Below are 21,732 nucleotides of genomic sequence, written 5' to 3'. Positions count from 1 at the left end.
TCCTTTTGATTTGTTTGGAAACAAATCATATGAATTTTCTCCAATTTTTGTATATGCATCATGCAACTAAGTTTTGTATATGCTATATTTTCTTTGCATTTGTAGTTCGAAAGATCAGGGAATGTCTGAATCATCAAAGAACAAGAAATTGATGGCAAGACAATTTGCTAAGCGAAGAATCAATTCTCTTAGTGATTCTTCTTCACCCTTGGGTCAAGGCAAACTCTTTCTGAGGATAAAAAGAAATCATTTTGATATGTCGAAGACATAACAAAAGGTTCGGAAAACATTAAAATATCATTATTAGACGAAACCAACAGTGAGGATATTCTAAAATTTAATTACATTCCATGTAAAACAATGTATCAAAGTGCAAATGTTAATATTTCACTTGCTCGGATTGTGGATGAGGATTGCTGCTCCGATTGTTCAGGCGACTGTCTTTATCCTTGTTAGTTCCTTTGTGCATGCTCTCAAGAAACTGGTGGAGAGTTTGCTTACAATTCGCAAGGTTTGTTGAGTGAAAAGTTTTTAACAGATTGCATGTCTATGGTAAAGAAACCCCAGCATCATCATTATGTGTATTGTAAAGAGTGCCCAATTGAGAGGACTAGCCCTGAATTCTGCTCTTCTCCTAACAAGATTTGCTCACTCCCAATCAAACTTCTAAAATTCCCCTGGCGTGAGTTAAGTCACGCATGTCTTAAGCTTAGCGTGACTTAACTCATGCAACATGACTTAATTTACGTTGAAAATTCACACTGAACCCCCAGCGTAAGTTAACACACGCATCGGTATTTTCAGAAGTTTGGTTGGGAACGAGCAATTTTTGATAGGAGAAGAGCAGAATTCGACTAAGATTGAGACCAAACCTGAACCATGCAAGGGACATCTGGTTAGGAAGTTTATAAAGGAGTGCTGGAGGAAATGTGGATGTGACATGCAGTGTGGAAATCGGGTAGTGCAATGAGGTTTAAGCCGTAAATCATAGGTGAACTATTCTCTGAATAACTTGCACCTTATTTGATGAAAGTTTTATTTACTTTCGTTTGTTTTAATTTTTTGTTATGGTTGGTTGATGAATTTAAGGCAAATGAGATTTGCAATATGTTTAGGGAGGGATTTATGTCTTTGATAAACTGTTTCTTTAAAACTGATTGGTGAATACTCTTGGACTATGAAACACGAATACGGACACAGGCACATGACACTGACACGTGGACACTGCTAATAATTTGAGAAAATCATATAATTCAGCATAATTATATGTATCGGTGTCGTGTCGGTGTTACGGAAACACGCCTAATCCGAGGAGTGTCCGTGCTTCATAGCTGTTGGAACTTATCTGTTGATTTTTCTTTTCTTACCTTAGTTCGTTGTATGTTGTTATGTTAGATGAAGTGATGGAAAATATGAATGCAATATGTTTAAGGAAACATTTATGTCTTTGATCCTATATTTATATTCCATAATCCATACTTTTATAGTATAATGAAGATATCCTAATCAAGTTAGAAATTCAGACTAACAGACTAAAAAAGTTAAGTTTGTGGAATGATCTTGTTGTATCAATCTCCTATATGTTTTTTTTTTCGGATCATTACATTATTTTGGTTCTATTAGTGTCTCAACTGTCAATTTGCTCTCACCTTGCTGCAACGGAACTTTGCCTGTACATACTAATTATCATACAGGTGACTAATTATATACATTAATATGTATTGTGACCAAACATAATTACAAATTCAAACATTTTCAGCCACAGGCACATTTGAAGGAGACTTGATGAGGGGCTCTTTGATCTTGTCATTGAGTTTAGAAGGAGAAATTGATGATGTTTTCTTTGATGGATACAACACATAATGTTGACACATGAAAAGAAGATCAAAGAACATACAAACCTGAAAATGTTTACAATATACACAAGTAAGAAAATTAAGGTAATTTTAACTTAAAAAAAATGTTGTCTTTATGACCGATTAAGCAATCAATTTTTCAACCTACATTGGTGTCTAAATTTGTCGCTTAATGAATTAGTGATCGATTTAGAAACCAATTTGTAAAAATTTCCTAAACAACTAGTCGCTAATGTTAGCGACTAATTTACATTTTCGATCTTTAAGTCGGTTGTTAAATCAGTCACTATACATAGTTTTTTTTTGTAATGATTTACCATCTTATCGTGTTGTAATATTACTTTATAAAACTGTTGACCTTGTGACAACATGGTAAAACATGATTTTACTTACAAAAATGAGTGACACATTCGTGTTTGTAACTACCAATGAAAAAAAAATTTAAAATTTAGGTTTGACCTAACACAATTCCACAAAATCGAATTTTGTGGTGAGGATTACCCCGATTTTATAAACACTCTAGGTCATCTCTCATGCAATATAGGACTCTTTCAAAAAAAAAGATCATTAAACAAACATGTATGCTCTTTGAATTCCAAAGGAATTTGATGCAAGTCCTTAGAAAATTCACTATTCAAATACAAATTTTGTAGGTTAAGAATTAGAAACATGAAAAAGGAAGATATCAACTCATCAAAATTGAAATGAATGAAAGAGTAAAGGGACCAATTCTTACCAGAGATAACAATACTTTTCCAAGGTTCCCAGAGAAATTCACCCAAGAGTCTAGAATGAAAAAAGAGAAGAAATGTTATTATATTACATGCATTGATGCATTAAGTCATGTGGAATGTTAATATAATGTGAATTTGGAAATAAAGACATACTTTGATCAATTGATTGTATAACCATCTGAGCATAATTTGCCATTCCTCCACAGAAATCAAGGAACACATTTCCAATGCTAAATCCATCTGTGCTCTTGATCATGAAGTTCATAAATGCCTGTATTACATGAATTTTTTTAACAAATATCTTTAGAACACTGGTTAAAAAAACAAATATAGTAATATTACAACATAGCTTGTGTGATCTAATTTATTTTTTTGACAAAGTTATTTGAATTTCTATTCGATTTTAGTAAAATTTTAAATAAGAGGCCTACAAGGGTTTAAGTTTGGTTTTCACTCATTAGAGAGTCAGAATGAAAGAAAGAAATTCTAACCTGTGGAATATATTTGATAGTTGCCAGAACTACTTGCATTGTGCTGCACAAAATATTTATTTCAATAGTTAGAATATGAATTGAAATATAACCAAATATTGATTTTCAATGACATAGAATATAACACTAAACCTAAAGCCTTCATATCACAGGGCCAATATTTTCACACTGGATCGAAAATCAAACAGATGAGACTTTCATATCATAGTTCAATTAGTTCAACCACGGTTAAATTGGACGACTATTAAATAAATTTGAATTTAAAAAACATTTTAAAAAAAGGAACACGTGAAACCAACCATAGTTCAAGCCGATTCGATCAAGTTGTACAAGACTTTGACTCTATTGTAGTTGTCAACTGATAAATTGGCCGATCCTCAATTCAACTGATTGAACCATCTAGTTTGTTTTTGAAAACATTGCTTAAGACCGTACATAAAAAATGACATTTGAAATATTATTTTCTTCATCTAGTTTTAATTTTATCAATTGACCAAGAGAATATTTTATCTCCTCAATTTTTTTCTTAATAAAAGATTATGGGGGTAAAAATATCTTACTTAAAGATGGAAATTAGCCAAAGCCAAGATTTGGAAGGGAATGCTATGAAGGAACAAACTCCAACAGTAATCCACACCACAGTGATGATTCCCATTGTGATTTTTGATATTGATTGATTCCCACGCTGCACAAAAAAAAAAAGAAGCTAAATGTAAAATCATGATTTTAGCTCTTCTAAAACAATGCATAAGTCTAGAATGCTTAAGGTGAGCCATCATCACTCTATAACATCCTTTTGAATTTTGAACTACATTAAATATTTTATTAGTGACATACCTCTAATTATTTTAGATCTTTTTCAAGAATAAACTATATATGCAGTTATTATATGCATGACATGAGTTCGAACCCCGGACACCCCACTTATTCACCTTATAAGGTGGATTCTAGCCGCTAGGCTACCTGATAAAAAAAAAAATATATGCCAAAGGGTTTGAAATTTGCAAAAGATGCGGCCTTTTTAGATTTTATAGCAGAATCAAATCAAATGCTTCGTATGTGGTTATGGCGTTCAATGGTCATCGGCAATCTTCCTCCTATGTTAGTTCTATTTTTGGGAATTATATTAATTTTACTATTATTATTTATTGGTATAGTTTAAATTTTTTATATGTTAGAAAAGACCAATCAAACTTCCATTATTATTAAAGTAAATATGTTCTTTATAATCAGTATCATACGTGGATTGAAGAGACTCCATGTGTCTTTTTTTTTCTTCTGTATTTTTTATTTGTTGCCAGACTTTTATTAATGAAATTATATTTGACGTCACAAGAGAAATAAAAAGATATGTGATGGAAACATAAATTAACTCTATTTTGAACTATAAGTATAAAAAGGATATCAATTACTATTAGCAAATTAAAATAGGAAATTGTGTGGTGTACATCCCATGTATATGTATACACGTTGGAAACTTGGAATGAAGAAGAAAAAAATGAAAATGATATGATATGTTGATGAAATGATAAAAAAAAATATATATATATAAGATATAAAATGAGATGTTGAATGGATGGATAGATGAAAAAGTGTGGTGTTTGAGATTTTTTTAAACTATGTCATAGGTCTTTTTCAGCGGTCCAACTTGTATATAATGATAAATCCAAACAATATTTTTTGGTAAAAACTTCTATCCAACAATTGATATTGATGTGAAACAATACCTCATAAATTGCAACTTGGAACAATAACGCTAAGGTCAACAAAACAGCATGTGTTGAGAAGGCAACGTCATTTGCAGCTACAGGTATCATCTGCAATACCAAAGAAATTAAGAAACCAAAATATTTAAATTAGACAGTGGAAAAAAGGAAGTACTCTCAATTCTTTTAAATTATGCAAATTTGTGACTACACATTTCAAAAATTGACATGTTAGTTCCCATTTATTTTTTTGAATTTTACATTTTGGATCCCTATGTTTTTAAAATTTTATAAATATTTTGAGATAGAGTTTTGTTATCCATTATGGTTATACTTGAATCGATAAATTAGTCCTATGATTATAGGTAGAGATATTAGTTTCACGCAAGAAAAACAGCCTCTCATTTGTAACTTATTTTATTTCATTTTACTTTATTTTCTATCATTTTTTTCTAAATTTCATTTTTAAAACAAACAAACCAAAATAAAAATAAAATTCTCTTTCAGTGCCACCCTTATTATTTCATCACATTTTAAATTAAAGATAAAGTTCATTGAGTATCAACCAACTAACTAAGCATGAACAAAGTCTAATAACTACGTAACTGAATTATTATTATTACTCTTATCATATGTGTCTATCATTTATCACTATATTTTTATCTTTTCTCTCATATTTTACTCAATCAAACTAGGGTTATGTAGAAGTTTTATATCGGATAAAAATATGAGTGTTGAACTTATAAACTCAATGTTATAATATTTTGGGTTAAAATATAGCGTGTAACTCACTTTCCCTCAAGATCCAACAGTATAAGATTATATGGTTTGATAAAGAATTCGGGCGTTCTTTCTATTCATTTTCTCTTATACCAAATATCTAAATCATCTTCTAACTTTTTCCTCTCTAAGTTTCATTTCTTAACCCATACAGATGATAAATGCAAATAGCCAAGAAGATTTTTTAGGTAGAAAAAAATAGATTCTTCGGAGTTAAAAGAGTGGGCCACAAGTTATCTAATATGTTTATTGTCTTACAAAAAAATATCTAATATGTTTAATACTTATCCTTTTCTTTTTCTTATTACATTTTTGTAAGCAGTAATTGAATTAACTTATGGTACTTAAATTGAAAATACTAATACTTTCTATGCTTCTATTTTTTCATAGACACATAATTACTACTAATTTATTAAGTAATAATATAGTACATATCTTAGTTAATGAGTTATTATAAAAATAAACATATCAGATCTATATTATAAGCAAAAATATTTAAAAGTCTGTAATATAAATCACATATATCATTTATTAAATTAATCTAAAATGTAAATTTTTGTTTAGTAACTACATGGTGTAATTAATTACACAATCCTCCTTAGAGGCTAAGTCCATATATTTAAAATGACTTTAGGCCTCAATTTTTATCAATTGGAAACATGGAAAATAGTACACACATAAGATAAAAGGAAAAGGGAAGAAAAGAAGAAGAAGAAGAAAAAAGTGATGAATTGATGAAATAAATGATTATTAACCTGATCAAATCCATATTTTTGATGATATTGAAACCGAACATTAGGGCTAAAGTACAAGGAAGCATTGTAGATGAGGTACAAGGTATGTTTGGTGTTGTTCAATATCAAATAGTTGAAGTTCAATCCCACCACACTACAATTTTCAACTTTCCACATAAAAAATCTTGCTTTCAAGAGAAAAACTTAAATAATTAATAAGATAACAAAAAGTGATTATACCTTTTCCTTGAATAATTCAAGATAAATTGAGGATAAAAACTACTAGACCAAACCACAAAAGCTATCCATCCAAACACGGTGTATGCTATTTTAAAGGTTTCAGAGTTCCATGCTGTCTCCTCCATCTTATGATCATAAATATATGAAACGAAATATCTTCCAACTTATGTGAGGGAATTATTTATATATGCAATAGTTTATGAAGAAATTTACATTTCACTTATTGAGTTTATAAGGCCAAAATTTTTATTGAGTTTTTATTTTATATAATATGGTCAAATTTTTATTGAGTTTTTTTTATTTTATATAATATGGTCAAATTTTTATCTTCCAACTTATTGAGTTTTTATTTTATATAATATGGTCAAATTTTTATTGTACTTAACTTATAATGTCATCTTCACATTTTTCAGACACGGTTTGGTAGGAATTTATGCCTGATTTTGTTTGGGGGAATTTTTACAAGGACCGTTATTGATTATCTAACTTTCATTCTTTTGTATTTTTTTTTCATTAATTTTTTTTTTTGAAGGTTCGGTTTGAGCCCCCTCTTGTACATTTGTTTTCCCCTTTTTCTATATAGATATTACATGGGTGAACGATACGAGATTTGAGTTCCTTAAAAGTGCCGATCTAATCAAAATGTCTAACGGCTCTGTAATGTTTTCCTCACTCTTGATTCAATAAAAATTATTGTACTTAGAATATTATAGAGAATGTTTTTATTTTAGAGAAACACAAAAATATTTGTTAGAATTAAATTAAAATATTAAAGTAATAGAAGAGAAAAGGATAGACATTGATTGATAACTACACCGTCAAGTGGAATCTAAATGCAACCTCTTTTTGCATTATTATTTTATATGATCTCATGATTATGTGACACGATAGGGTGACACTATGGACTTGTATATATGTGACACAATTCAACTATAAGAAACTTATTTTTTTAATAGAAAAACTTTAGAGTGAGGGATGATGCTGCCCAAGTAGGAGAGGATGATTTTTTTTCTATGTTATCCTTTAATGAATTGGAGGTAGTTTATTCTTGCTAATTTAAAATAAGTTATTATAATTATTTTTAAAATCAGTTACTATAATCGACTTCTATTTGTCATTAGTGCTAAATTACCTTCAATTTATCACGAATAATATATTTTGGTTTTTTCATAAATTCGGTTATCATTTTTATCTAAAAATCTAACTTTTTCATTTCCTTCATTCAACATGTAATTTTCATCTCATTCGTTTTAGAATAGATTCTACTTGTCATCAAAGATAGACTACCTCTGAGTCATTAATGAATAATGTTGGTCTTACTAAAATATAACACCATAAGTAATAATAGAATGTATACTAGATGAAATAATGTTCCAAACAAATCCAATAACCTTGATTACATACCAAAGCAAGCTAGAATCAAATTAAAGAGAAACATAATGCACTATTACTAGCAAACAAATTAAATTTCCTAAGTACTCAAATTACATAGGAAGCAACAAATGCCAAAACAAACACAATTTGAAAAACACCAACAGGAACATGGTAACCAGAAGACTTAGAATGAACATCTTGAATCATCACTCTAACAATCATCTTTTGTCCTTTCTCACAATGTCCTGTTGCACCACTTATGAAGTAGAATGTCCCTGAATGATTTAACTTGAACTCAGTGTTTCCATTGTTTGAGAAAAATGTTGGTTGTGTCGCATTGCAATCATCGTAATTTTCCTTGCCAACTTCCATCACTGAATCCTTCTTGTACTTGAAATCTACAAACACATAAAAAAAAGTTATAATATTTTTCTAAAAGAAAAAAAGTTCGTGAGTGCGATTAAGACGAGACATCAAAGTATCTAATGCATGTGACTGTAATGAAAGTTGAACCGACCACATTTGACCGTGTTTTTTTTTTTTAGTATAAATAAAATATAACGGTTACCGTGACTGCAATTTAAAACCCTAAAATTATATGGATGAAGGATGAAAAGAAAGAGAGGGATTTAGGGCATACGAATGGAGTCGCCAATTTGAAACCTTTTGTTGGAAGCCCAAATATTGTAGATATCGGTGTCGTTAGAGGGTGGAACAACCCAACCTTTTAGGTCACCAACTTCAAATTCAGTTGAAGCAACAATAGAACATTGAAGTGAAGAGAAAAGAGCCAAGAGAAGCACAAGTAAAGTGGTGGAATACAAAGAGAAAGAAGAAGATGCCATTGTTATCATGTGTGCTGTGGGGGTGCGAATAATAATGAGAGTGCAGAAAGAGTTTTGTTTGTGTTTAAAGTTTTGAGGAATTAGGGTTAGTTTAATAATATATAGATGTGTTTATAGAGAGAGTGGGGAAGTTGGTTTTACAAGAGTTGTATGAGAAATGGAGGTAGTGGGTGGTTATAGTTACATGTACAATTAGTCGTATATATTTTTGTGCATTATATTAGCTAAATTAATTTGACTTAGTCAATAGGGTCTAATCTGCAATTAAATTAACTAATTTGAAAATTTTCATATAGAAAATTTAGAGGGAAAATCAGTCAATAGATATATACAAGTAGCAAAAAGAAGAAATTTGCAACTTATGGATCATGGGCCACGATGATTTAGTCACGTACTCACTTTAATATTTTACAAATATAATGTTTCTTTAGTATACTAATATAATGTTTTGAATTTAATTTGTTATTTTTCCTAATAGTTTTCATGAGTGAAGAGAGAAAAAAAAAATCAGGTGTATGCATACCAATATTTTAAAAACAAAATTTAGTTCACCACATTAAATTGAGAATTGATGAGTTTCTCGGTTTGTTTGATCCTAATTACATTGCATTATGATTGAACTGAGAACGAACTGGATTGATCTCGTTCAACCGACTTTCATTTTTTTCAATTATGTATTTATTCGTCAAGGGGATCAATCATAATTGAACCGATTAAACCAGGTAAACTATGATGCGTAGATCTCCTGGATTTGATTTTCATTCTATTTTTTTAAACACTAATCATCCCACATATAATTACGAACACAGTTAACTAGACTATAAACTAGACATGATATATGATTTTGCATGAAAAATTACATAACATGATATTCTTAAATTTCTTATAATGAAGATTCTGAATCTCTTTCAAGTTCAGATTCTTCATCAGAACCATTACTTTTGTTGACTTTGAATGATTTCATACTAAAAATACGAGGAAAAGCACTCTTTGATCTGATTATTGTTGAAGTTCCATGTTTATCAGCAAGCTCTTCAGATAATGTTTTCACAAGAACATCGAATCGCCTTTTGTATGTCGGAAACCTTGTAATAAATTTTGTGATACCTTGAAGCCTTCACAATAATAAGTACAAAAGTTATCGAAAATTACTAAGCGAATTTAACAAGAATTCACTGTTAGTGTAAATTAGTTTTATACCGACATCCAATGAAAATACGCAGCGATACAAAGGTACTAATTTGTAGCCGCGTTTTAAAGATAATAGTAAAAATACTGAAAATTTATTGGATATTAATGTAAAACTAATTTAGTAACTTGATTTGTTTGTGATATGTACCTTCTAGCCAATGCGTCGAGCTCGGCTAGTTTGCGGTCGGATTCGGGAGGAGGACCAAAAGTTAAATTTTTTACCCTATCAAGATCACCATTGAAGAGAACTAATTTGCAAAGGTAGTCCTCTTCTGACACAGAAAGATTTTCAGCTTTGATTTGATCTTTAATGATCAAAAGAGGATTAAGGAACCATTCAAAAAACTTCTCCTTTGGTCTGTTTGTAGTAGTTAGTTCAGTATCATCAGCTGTATTGAGGAAGTAAGCAAAAATCACTTATTTCATATGATTAAAAGCAAATGATCTTGAACATTAGGAGAAAAAGAATACAACGAGATTAAAGACCTGTTTGGATTGACGAATTTGAGTTTATCTACTGTCATAAGCATTTGTGAGTTTATCTACTGTCATAAGCTTATATGAAAACAATTTGACTTTATTTTATCTTTTGTTATGAAAGTAGTTTATACATAAGCTCTTATATGATAGGTGGTTATGCTATAAGCACGTAATTAAGTTCTTTATCCAAACAAGGCCTAAAGACAACAAGTACGCCACTTACTTATCAATATACCGAGGGAATCGGCTTTAATAGAACGCAAAAGGGCTTGAAGAAGACAATAAGCTGGTAAACCAATACTAATGACTTTACTCTCTTTGCCAAACATGGCTTCTTGGATATCATCATGTGTTATTAGTCCTTGAGAAACCAATGTTTCTCCTAAATGAAGGCATTCCTTGCACAAACCATCCAATAACTACACAACTCATGAGCAACATTTATTTAGTTCACAAATGAACAAAAAAGATAAAACTTAAAAGTCTCGCATTTTCTGTAGTCGCAAATTGTGAGTCGTTCGATCTAACTCAGACAACTCACATTTTGACTCAAATCACGTAGCCGAAATGTGAGTTATCTGATTTTAATCAAACAACATCGATGTGCTATTACAACAAATGCGGGAAAACACAAATGTTTTAAATCTGAATCTGTAAAAAAGTACCTCAAATGGTTTCAACTCAGCTATGTTATTAGTTAGAGAAATTGTACGTGAAATAGTTTTTGTTAAGGATTTAGTTCTTGAGAAGGAATTTGAATGCGACATTGTTCGTGATATTTCAATCTTTTTTCGTCGATATTTAGGCCTATCAAATATCAAACACAAGTGAAGGGCATCAGTAAGTGCAAATCTCAAAACAACGTGTATTACAAAGGAGAAAAGAGTAAAACCTTGGGAAGCAAGATCCTTCCGGCATGTCAAGAACATCATTACTATATTCATCATAAAGAGACAAAGTTGCGACAATGTACCGAAGGCCAAACAAGAAAGAGGACTCCTGCATTGGTATCTCTCTATATGTCAGTGTTGGTATCGTGTCTGTTATCCGTGTCCATGTCAGTACTTCATATAACACAACACAACATGATATCGGAACAATAATATCTTATTTTAGGGCTAACCTGATAGGCAACAACTCCTGCCCGAGCACCAAGAAAGATACTTGCTATTACAGATGCTATAAACGCACCGACAACAGCCAATGGCCATAGAAGGATAGCAAGGCCTGCAAAAGGCACGCATATTGTCTCCAAGAAAGGGCCTTCGCGACCAATGAGGTCACGAAACAAACGGTTCCAACCTTTAAAAAGCATGTATGGAACTTTACATAAGGCAACAATTGATATAATCGGCACATCAACTATGATGCCAAGAATAGCTGCTACAACAGCACCAGGAAAATAATGTGGCCTGCATCGAAAAAGAGATTAGAAACATCGATAAAATTTCATAGAAAATTAAGATGTGCTTTCATGATTAGAGACATAACCATACTATCAAACCTGATCTCGTAATATTTTCCATTTGGCAGTCCGTCTTGTCTCAGATCATCCATAACAGAGAAATAAGTATGGAAGCATGCATCTCTTACATCCATCACAATATCAAAGGTCTTCAAAATGGTGCTCCACGTTCCATCCTGTGGAGCCAATACGAAATCAGACATGATATTTTGACACACGAATTTGATAACAAATTTCGACAACAGTTTAGATGGTTAACATAGTTCAAATATGTGGTTAATTACGTAATGAATATAACAAGGTGTCACAACTCATTAATTATCTACTGAACATATTTAACCACGATTTTAAACGTCATTAACTAGGATTGTCGGTGTTCAAATATACATAATGTCCATTAATCACGATCCATGTTAGAATGTACACATGAAAATTGTGGTTAATTGTATTCAATAGATGGTTAATGAGTTGCGACGCAACACCTTATTTTATCTAATAACACGGAAATAACAAGTACTTGAAAAACTTCAGAAAACAAAACATACAATAAAACAGTGGAAAGTTTTGTTCTCTTTTTCTCCTTCAATAGCTTCAAAAGTAGCAAATAATGGTGAAAGAAATCCATAAGCTGCACCACCTACAATACTTCCAACAATTCCCAACACTGGCCATAAAATCAACAGCACTGGTAGTAAAATTGTGCACATCACAAACTTCAGTAATGGTCCTAATTGTTTACATCTGTAGTCAGTTAAGGAAATCAATACGATGAAAAAGGCGCAAATCTAATAAATTGATCGATTTTTCGAAGCTAAGAAAAGTACCTTACAACACAGTAATATGTCCATGTAGTATGAATGCACCAAAGACCAAGTATGATGGCTGAGTTTCCGATTGTCATGATTAAACATATTACTGGACAGAAAATGATACCTGAAAACAGTTTGAGAGAGAGTAAGTTTGACAGTCATACTCTAAAATCGGCTATAAAATAAACAGATAAATAAACGCACAAGAACACAACAATTGAACGAGTGATCATAGAACTCGATCAATTGTGCCTACATCTCTGACAATGAAGTGGATGTTGTAGTATTCTATTATGCAATACTTTGGATTAACGAGTGCAAGTTGTGTTTAAATATTACGATACAAATTACTTATAGTCATTGATTGCACAATAAAGAGTTTCATACTATGAAGCATAGATCCTCCTCGGATTAAACGTGTAGAGAAACAACAAAACGGTCTAGCCTTAAATTGTTTGAAATTCTTTAAAAATGTACTTTAAGATTGTTTGTATGTATATTTTTGGTAAAAGAATGGTTTAATATATTTTAAAAAAAATGACTGGAATATTACATAAGGCTTAGCCAAATCCTCATATTTTAATCTCTTTTTTCTTTCTTAGGTGCTCATCTTGGGCTTAAAACAAAGCAAGTACTGAGTTTATGGTGACTTGTTGTGATTAGATGTCATCTTTTTTGGATTTGAAAAAGGAATAAGGACCACTTTGAACGTGAGCTAGATTACTATATGTATATGTGTTACACTAAAACACTCATATATATCTGCGAAATATCGGAGACTAATCAATCGAGGTAATTGAGATTCATTTAAATATATATGGACAACTTCTTTTAAACAATTATTGGCTACTTCTAATGTATATTCTTTTTCATAGAAACCGACCAGGAGTCAAACTATTGACCAAATAATTAAGAGAGTCAAGTATATGTCACTTGTGTCACATCATATTTGTACGCTCATCTCCCTTTAAATACTATAAATTTAGTTATAACTAAATCAACCCAATAAAATCAATTAATAAGATGAGAGATAGGTGAAAGATGTCCAATACTTTTTCTTGTTTACACCAAGTTTAGGTGAGTTGGATTTTAGGACTCACCAGGGTGAGAACAGACCTCGATGCTCATAGAACACTTTCAATTCCAACATACTTACATATCATTCATTTAAGAGATCATCACGTTAACAGCGAGAGTTGAACTCATAACTTTGCGGGTGAAACACCTCTTACCAACTCTGGTCATCTAACCAACCTTCATTGGCAAAGTTGTCCACTACTTATACGTTTTGTTCAAATCATATTATTATGTAAAATTCTCAACACTATTAATCTAGTTACAGAAAGAAGACTATTCAATATCATTTTAATTTTGCAGTGATGTAAATGAGGGAACATAAAACTTTATCTTTAGAGCTAAGAAGTACAAAATTCAAAAACAATCATAAATTTGTTTGGCATGTATTTTTTATTTATGTCACCAATAATTTTGTTCCCTTTATTTAATTTAATAATTTTATGGCATGCTTTTTTGCATATACTTTTTTTAAATAAAAAAGAAAAATAAGTTTGAGAGAGAAGACACATGTCAACGTAAGATTTTTCCCCCATATAAAGGAAATCTCAATGTACATTGGACAAATGGCACCATAAGAAAGTGCTAGTGTCTTTGTCAAAAATAAAAGTGCTTGTGAATCGTTCCTACTTTTAATAAACACTTTTGAAATGAGAGTTTAATAGAGATTTTCTCATAAACTCTTTAGGATAACTTACGAACAAATTTATAGATTACATAAAGTTAATTTAACGATATTTTATTTTTTGGTCATGTAGTTTAGTGGATAGAATTCACCTTATAAGGTGAATAAGTGGGATGTCCGAGTTCGAATTCCGATGCCTACATATGATAATGCATTACCCTATCAACTGAGCTAAGCTCGCGGGACTTTAACGGTATTTTATGTTGTTACAAGAATAACATATGCATAAATATTTTATATAATAAACGCTTAATTAAACTGTTTATCCAAATAAGACAAATATATATTCTTATTTACCACTCGTCATATATTTTTTTATTTTATTTTGTTTTTTGTAATTTTTAAAATCATATGCTTCATGAAATTTATATGCTGCACTTAATAGTAAACAAATCTAATTGACTGTGTTTTTAAAAAATAAAATAAAAATTCTACGTTATTGTGATCATCAACAAAACATGTCAATAGTAACAAAATGAGTTAGGTCTTCAAATATATGATATATTTCAAAATGAAATACATGCAAGAAATACCAATCAAGGTTCACCCTACCATTGCTAAATGAAGATAAAGCATGAAAAAATTCACATAAAATAAATCAAAGCATACAATAAGAATTAATCCAAAATAATATGGAAGAATTGAGCCAAAAATTTACCTTTGATGTTGCCTAGAATAAAAAGGCTGATGAAATATGGTAGAAAGCAAAACAAGCTCCATATTGAAGACCAGAAATCATGAGGAGGTTCCATTACACTAAATAATACTAAAAACTCAAATTTCACTTCATTATGAATAACCATAGATGTAGAAAAAGAACAGAAGGATCATTCATAATCCCCATTTTCTTCCCTTTGTTTGGAACTTTTAGAATTGAGGCCTTAAATAATACTAAGATTGTGTGTGTGTGTGTGTGTATTTTGGGAAAAAAGGAATGAAGGAGTGTTACATAGTGGTTAACCAAATCCTCATATATTATCATATCTTTAATATCTTTTTTCTTTCTTAGGTGCTCATTTTGGGTTTAAAGCAAAGCAAGTGTGATGTTTATGGTGACTTGTTGTGATGAGGTGCCATCTTTTTGGATTTTGAAAAGGAAAAAGGACCACTTTGAACGTGAGCTAGATTACAATAAGTATGTGTGTTACACTAAAACACTCATATCTTTTTTTGCTTTTTTTATATCAATCAAATTGCACAAACTAATGTAATTGAGATTCATTTAAGAGATTCATCTCTTCTTATATATTTCTTTTTCAAACATACTGATTAAGGATCATATTCTTGACCAAATAGTTATGACAATCAAGTATATATCACAATAGATATAAGACTGACTTAGTGACGGGGATAAATGAGTTTAGTAGTGGAATGGTAAGAATAGTTATTGTTTCAATTTCCGCCTCCAACAAATACTAACAAATTATCATTAATTTTATTTTTTATTTTTGAAGAAAGAAGAACAAATAATATTATGAAATTGATTGTTTAAAAAAAGTGTCACTTTGCGTCACTCCATGTTGGTACATTCATCTCTATTTAAATACTTAAAACTTCACTTAAAATTTAGAGTGACACAAAATTCATGAATGATCATAAATTTGTTTTGCATGGATTTTGATTTATGTCTGTCATGGTTTAGTTCCTTTTTTATTTAATAATAATTTATGGTATGTTTTAAAATAAGAAAAAATACACATGTCTACATAAGATTTTCCCCCCTTATAAATGAAATCTCAATGTATATTGAACAGATGGCACCATAAAAAAGTGCTTGTGAATCACTCTTGCTTTTTATATGCGTTGTGCATATAAAAAGTAAGGATCATTTCATTTGTCGCTTGTTTGTGATTTGAAATGATTAAAAAGTTTTGTTTGTTTATTTGATTATATAAATATAAATTTATATATAACATTGTCATCCAAACATGTCGTAGGAAGCACTAATCCTATAAGATAATCATTATATAAAGGGTCACCTTTTTAAGCATAAAAAAGAAGAGGGGAAATCAAAAGCATGGGGATCACCTTGTTCTTTATTGAGAAATTATTGGGCAACTTTGTGTGTATGAACATGCATGTTTTGGTCCATGCTTATGAAAGTAACTTGAGTTCTTCCACACACAAAAATTAGATCAAGACATTTTGTATGCTATTCCGATTTGACAGGGAATTTGAGGAAAAAAATTATAAGAATTAATTGTGTATTATTCATAAATTCAACTACTTTGAACATGATTTCAGATTCGAAACATGTTTGGAACCGTGGTGGAATGAGGTTAAACGTGCATTTTCTTGAGCTACACTTTGTAGGTTCTTTTTCACATTAGAAGTGGATCCAAATGTGAGGTGGTGATGTTTATTTTTAGAAGGTAAATTAGTCTGCTCAAAACGGTGGTGATGTTAGAAGTGGATAAGAGGAACTAATGACATGGTTGTTGGACGCAGGTTAAGTCAAATATTTTTCTAGTGTTTTTTTAGATGAAATTTTATGGGTATACATTATACTCCTATTTAGGGTAAAATTTAGTCACTAGACTACTTGACGGAAAGAGAATAAATATTTTAAAAGTATTTTTTTTCTTGTTTCAAAATGTTGTTAACAATAATACTAAAAAAAAAAAATACAGTACGTAGAAGAATAGTATTGTGGATTCAGTGAGTTGTATTTACAAAACCGTTTTAAATGTACATTATTGATAACATTGTGTAATTTGAAATTTGTATATTTGTGTTTCTATTTTTCTAAAGAAGTTAATATAGAACATAATTCTCTCAACAAAAAAAAAAATATAACCAAAAAGATGATCTCTTTGTCTCGTCTCAAATGTAATAAAGAACAATGTCTTTTGTAGCATGATTGCTTAGGCCTAGAGAAAGAACACATTAAAACACGAAACAAATCCTTCTATTGCTACAAAACATAATTTCATAGCTCAACATACTACTTCCAATTTTCCTTAATTATTGTAGGTTTGTAGATTGCTGAGTTCACATTGGTTCCTTTGGTCAGTTAAACCCGGCAATGATAGGTTGACATCTTTGTATACACTCCTTTGTATCATTTTAAAAAATTTCAGTTAACTAAATATATAGTCTGTGTAACTACATTTTTTTAGTTGCGAGACCACATTTTTTTAGTTGCGTGACAACTATTTTTCCAGAACTTATTTGGTTACTTAAGTGGAAAAATAGTGGTCACGCAACTGAAAAAAATGTGGTCACACAAACCATATATTATATTAACTAAAATTTTTCAGAATGGTACAAAAGGATGTACACATTAAAGGTGTTTATCAATCTTTATTTCTTAAACCTCTCATGCATAACTAAATTCATGTCCCACAACAATAAAAAAATAAAATAAAATAAAATAAAACACAGTTCATAAAAGCTTTGCTTGATTTTTACTATCATGACTCTATTGATTTTTTGTTTTCATTCTTCCTATTACTATGTAATTTAGATGTCTGACTAGACTATATGCACATGGTTCTAATATAAATCCTTGTATTTTTCCATTTACTTCTATCCTTTACTTCAAAAACCCACATGCTAATGCTATATTACTATGTCCCCCGAACACAAATACTCTAAACACGAATCTAAGTACATAAAAATACACACATTTTAGAAGGGCTTTCATGAGTTATAACTTGACTTAGGTAAGTGGTAGATAATTTGGAGAAGTGATATTAGATTGGAGTTAGGTGTCTACTACTTGTTCTTGATCTATTCAACATTCTAAGTTACCAAGCACGTGTGCCTTAATCAAATCAGAATGGTTATAAAAAGAACATAAATTTTGGTGAAGGGACCTATTTTTTAAATTTGTTGGTCTTTTTCTTCATGTTTCTTTCATTTTGAGAGATTTATTTTGATGACGTCTCTGGTACTTTTTCCTTCATATTTATGTAGTTTTGCAGGTTTAGTACCACTTGTACTTTTCTCTTCTGCTTACTGATTAAAAATTATATATTTGTCTTAAAATAAAATAAAATTTCCCCACGTAAAATACTCTAATAAAGTTTTCTGATTTCTTTTTATTATGTGTTTATTAATGTTGTTGTCAATGTAAGTGTGCAAACATGACTTGACTTAACTTTTTTTTTTTTTAAAAAGCAACTATCCATTAGAAATCAAAAAAAGAGTACAAAAAAGAAAATGGGGACTATACCAAAACCTTTTTAAAATATAGTAAATTTAAAGTTGGGCATATCCAACCTGTTCTTATTGTACTCTCCTCTAATGGAGTCAGGTAAGTCATCAGACCAAAACAAGTCAGCAGAAGTTAAAGCTAGACCAACATTAGCAAGATTGTCAGCACAAGCATTGCCCTCCCTATAGATATGAGACACCACAAAACTCATCTGTCTAATCCTAACCAGACAGTTAAGCCACCTATTTCTTAAAACCCAAGGAACCACAGAGAGAGATTTAAAAGCTAAAATGACCAATTGGGAGTCTGTTTCCAACTAAAAATTAGAGAAACCATTGATGTGAGCTATCTCAATAGCAGACATAGCAGCTACTAATTTAGCATATATTGCATTTTGCTCCCCCAGATACTGAGTAAAGCATCCAACACATAAGCTATCAGAATTTCTGAAGATTCCTCCTGCAGCTGCTCTATTGGGGTTCTTTGTAGCTGCTCCATCCGTATTTGCTTTAATCCAACTTGTCAGAGGAGGTGTCCAAATCACTTCTTTGATGATGGGGGCCCTTGGGGGTTTAATGTTTACTTTGAAAGCTTTAAGAATCCTGAATTCTTGCATATCCCCTCTGTAGACTTCTGTGGTGATGTTACCAGCTAGGCCGGTTTGAGCAATAATCTTGTTGAGTGCAGGCTTCCAGTGCAAAGACTGATTTTTGAATCTCACATGATTTCTTCTAATCCATATAGTGTAAATTATATTAAACATGCAAGCTTTTAGAACAGTCCTGCACTGAGGAGACCGGTTTCTATCCAAAATCTTCAAAAAATCAGAACAGTTGGTGAATTTTGTGTTTATGTTTATAATAGAGAGCAACCAGTTCCATAGATGCATAGCAAAAGAGCACTCAAAAAATAAGTGGACAAAAGAGCACTCAAAAAATAGGTAGACAAACTCGCGATCCAACTCGTATGATCGTCTGAGTTTGCGATCTTACATCCCCTTGCCGTGCCAGAAAGTTGTCGGAATCGAAAATTGGTGGTCGTGGTTTGGGTCGCCGTTGAAAAACGCAGAATCGTTTGTATCGTACGATTCTGGCGATTCAGATTTGAGATCCATTAATCCGGGTTCGCGGGTCAGTTTTCGACCCGATTTGCTTTTCACTTACTAAATATCGTGTTGTTGGGTCGGCTCTTGACCTAGATTCATTCAAAACGTTTTTTTTGCGAACATAAAAGGAAAAAAACGTGTTTCACTCTTCAAATTCTCATTAAACCAATTGATTAATGAAAATCTTTCCAATAAAGTCACTATCAATAATTAGGAAAACTTTCCAATACACCCATAAATCATGGAACCTTACCAATGCAATTCTCATATTTATAACACTCAATTCCCTCTATCACGTTAATTATTTATTTAATCTTCTACCCCCATTAGTTCTGCAGACTACAATCCTTCATTCTTTCATAGCCACTCTATTTTATATTCAACCCTTTTCCCTTTGTTCTGTTCTCAACCACACCATATAATTTATTTACTGTTCTACCACACCATATAATTTATTTAATGTGCCATCGATAATGAATGAGTGTTATTTAAAGTTTTTTTTTTATTAAATTATGTTGCTTCATATGAATATCTATGAATTTATATGCAATATATATGAACTTTTAAATTTGGTAGGATCTTACGATCCGTGTTACGATCCTCCGATTCACGATCTCATGGGTCCTACCCGATCTTACTTAGGATCTCGAGTTTGTCTACCTTAGTTTCATCTCATGTGCTAGTGTTTTGCAAGGTAAGTATTGGTCGTGACACTTGTATAAAAGACAAATATCAACAATACATTATGTTTTAGAAGCAAAAAGAAATATATTAACAAATCTCCCTTTAAACATAAGGAGTGGTGTCTAAGAGGGAATAAATCTTTAGGAGAAAAGGATCATCAATGGCCAAGTGTAATGTAATATTGATCATATTGGATAACATAAGCCCATTTTCTCTTTAATACATCACTAGGTTTAAAAGGATAATTTTTTTTTTTTCTCTGAACATATCTCAATTGGTAGAAATATTATGTAGATGTTGTGGTTTGAATACCAGGTTCTCCTTGTATTCGGTTTGAAGGTGAAATTCTAACCACTAAATTACTTCAAAAAAAATTGATAATTCTTTCTTCTAAAAAGAATTTTTTATTATTTTGTACATCTAAAATAGATGTTTTAAATGTATGTTTTTCTTGTTTCAAAAAGTTTTTAACGACAATACCAAAAAACAGTGCGTAGAAGAATAGTATTGGATTCAATGAGCTCTACTTACAAGACCGTTTTAAATGTACATTATTGATAATATTGTGTAATTTGAAAATTTGTATGTTTGGGTTTCTATTTTTTTAAAAATAAGTTAAAATAGAACAAAATTCTCTTCACAAAAAATGTTATAACCAAAAATGTGATCTTTTTGTTTGGTCTCAAATGTTATGTAAAACAGCGACTTTTGTGGCATGATTGCTTAGGCCTAAAGAAAGAGCACATTAAAATACGAAACAATTTTTTATCCGACTTTATTTAACTCTCGGCTGAACTCCAAAATACTAGAACTTTTTCCAATAAAAATTAATGAGTTAACACCAACAACAAAAATGAAACAAATCCTTCTATAGTTACTAACTAGACTTAAAAAAATTAAAATCCTAAGCATCCTATCTTATTCCATTCACCATATTCCTCTATACTTCTATAGGGTAAGTTTCTATAGACTATATGCATATGATTCTAATTAGGGCACTGTTTGTTAAAGATTCAAAAATAAAAATAATTGATAAATTTTATGTATAAAAAAGTTACTTTTTATTGTTTAAATATTTGAATGCACAATTTTTAAGATATAATTTCCACTTTAAATTGTTCAAAAAGAATAATTTTTACTTTAAACTTTTTTTTTTTTTTGATACATATTTCCACTTTAAACTTTTAAACTAGTGCATTAAGGACATTTGTTAGCATTTCTATTCTAGGTATAAATCCTTGTATTTTTCCATTTACCTCTATCCTTTGCTTCAAAAACCCACCGGCTAATGTTATATTGCTATGTTTCGGAATATAAATA

The 21,732-nt window shown here is 30.7% G+C and overlaps 3 protein-coding genes across 4 annotated transcripts; all 3 read right to left on the bottom strand.

The window, feature by feature from the left end:
• Window positions 1-1,511: 1,511 nt before the first annotated feature.
• On the bottom strand, window positions 1,512-6,752 carry LOC25495664 (cystinosin homolog). The gene is made up of 8 exons (XM_013595893.3): window positions 6,542-6,752; window positions 6,323-6,455; window positions 4,809-4,898; window positions 3,642-3,766; window positions 3,082-3,124; window positions 2,744-2,861; window positions 2,593-2,642; window positions 1,512-1,901 (listed from the first exon to the last, which is right to left on the bottom strand). Exons 1-8 carry the CDS (start codon window positions 6,664-6,666, stop codon window positions 1,746-1,748), a joined length of 840 nt encoding a protein of 279 aa, XP_013451347.1. The 5' UTR covers window positions 6,667-6,752; the 3' UTR covers window positions 1,512-1,745.
• A 1,268-nt stretch (window positions 6,753-8,020) lies between these two features.
• Window positions 8,021-8,760, bottom strand: LOC25495663 (stellacyanin). The gene is made up of 2 exons (XM_013595892.3): window positions 8,556-8,760; window positions 8,021-8,313 (listed from the first exon to the last, which is right to left on the bottom strand). Exons 1-2 carry the CDS (start codon window positions 8,758-8,760, stop codon window positions 8,021-8,023), a joined length of 498 nt encoding a protein of 165 aa, XP_013451346.3.
• An 856-nt stretch (window positions 8,761-9,616) lies between these two features.
• LOC25495662 (uncharacterized membrane protein At3g27390) lies at window positions 9,617-15,585 on the bottom strand. 2 transcript variants are annotated; one of them, XM_013595891.3, is made up of 10 exons: window positions 15,123-15,585; window positions 12,721-12,829; window positions 12,442-12,623; window positions 11,936-12,072; window positions 11,555-11,843; window positions 11,324-11,430; window positions 11,097-11,238; window positions 10,655-10,850; window positions 10,100-10,340; window positions 9,617-9,875 (listed from the first exon to the last, which is right to left on the bottom strand). In XM_013595891.3, the coding sequence occupies exons 3-10, from the start codon at window positions 12,601-12,603 to the stop codon at window positions 9,644-9,646; spliced, it is 1,506 nt and encodes a 501-aa protein (XP_013451345.1). In that variant the 5' UTR covers window positions 12,604-12,623; window positions 12,721-12,829; window positions 15,123-15,585; the 3' UTR covers window positions 9,617-9,643. The 2 variants fall into 2 exon arrangements, with proteins under 2 accessions (XP_013451345.1, XP_024641967.1); XM_024786199.2 differs by having other exon boundaries at window positions 12,442-12,637; window positions 15,123-15,581.
• Window positions 15,586-21,732: the final 6,147 nt, after the last annotated feature.

Source organism: Medicago truncatula, chromosome 6, assembly GCF_003473485.1.
Source record: "Medicago truncatula cultivar Jemalong A17 chromosome 6, MtrunA17r5.0-ANR, whole genome shotgun sequence".
Taxonomy (NCBI): Eukaryota; Viridiplantae; Streptophyta; class Magnoliopsida; order Fabales; family Fabaceae; genus Medicago; species Medicago truncatula.
This window is presented reverse-complemented; position numbering and strand designations above follow the sequence as displayed.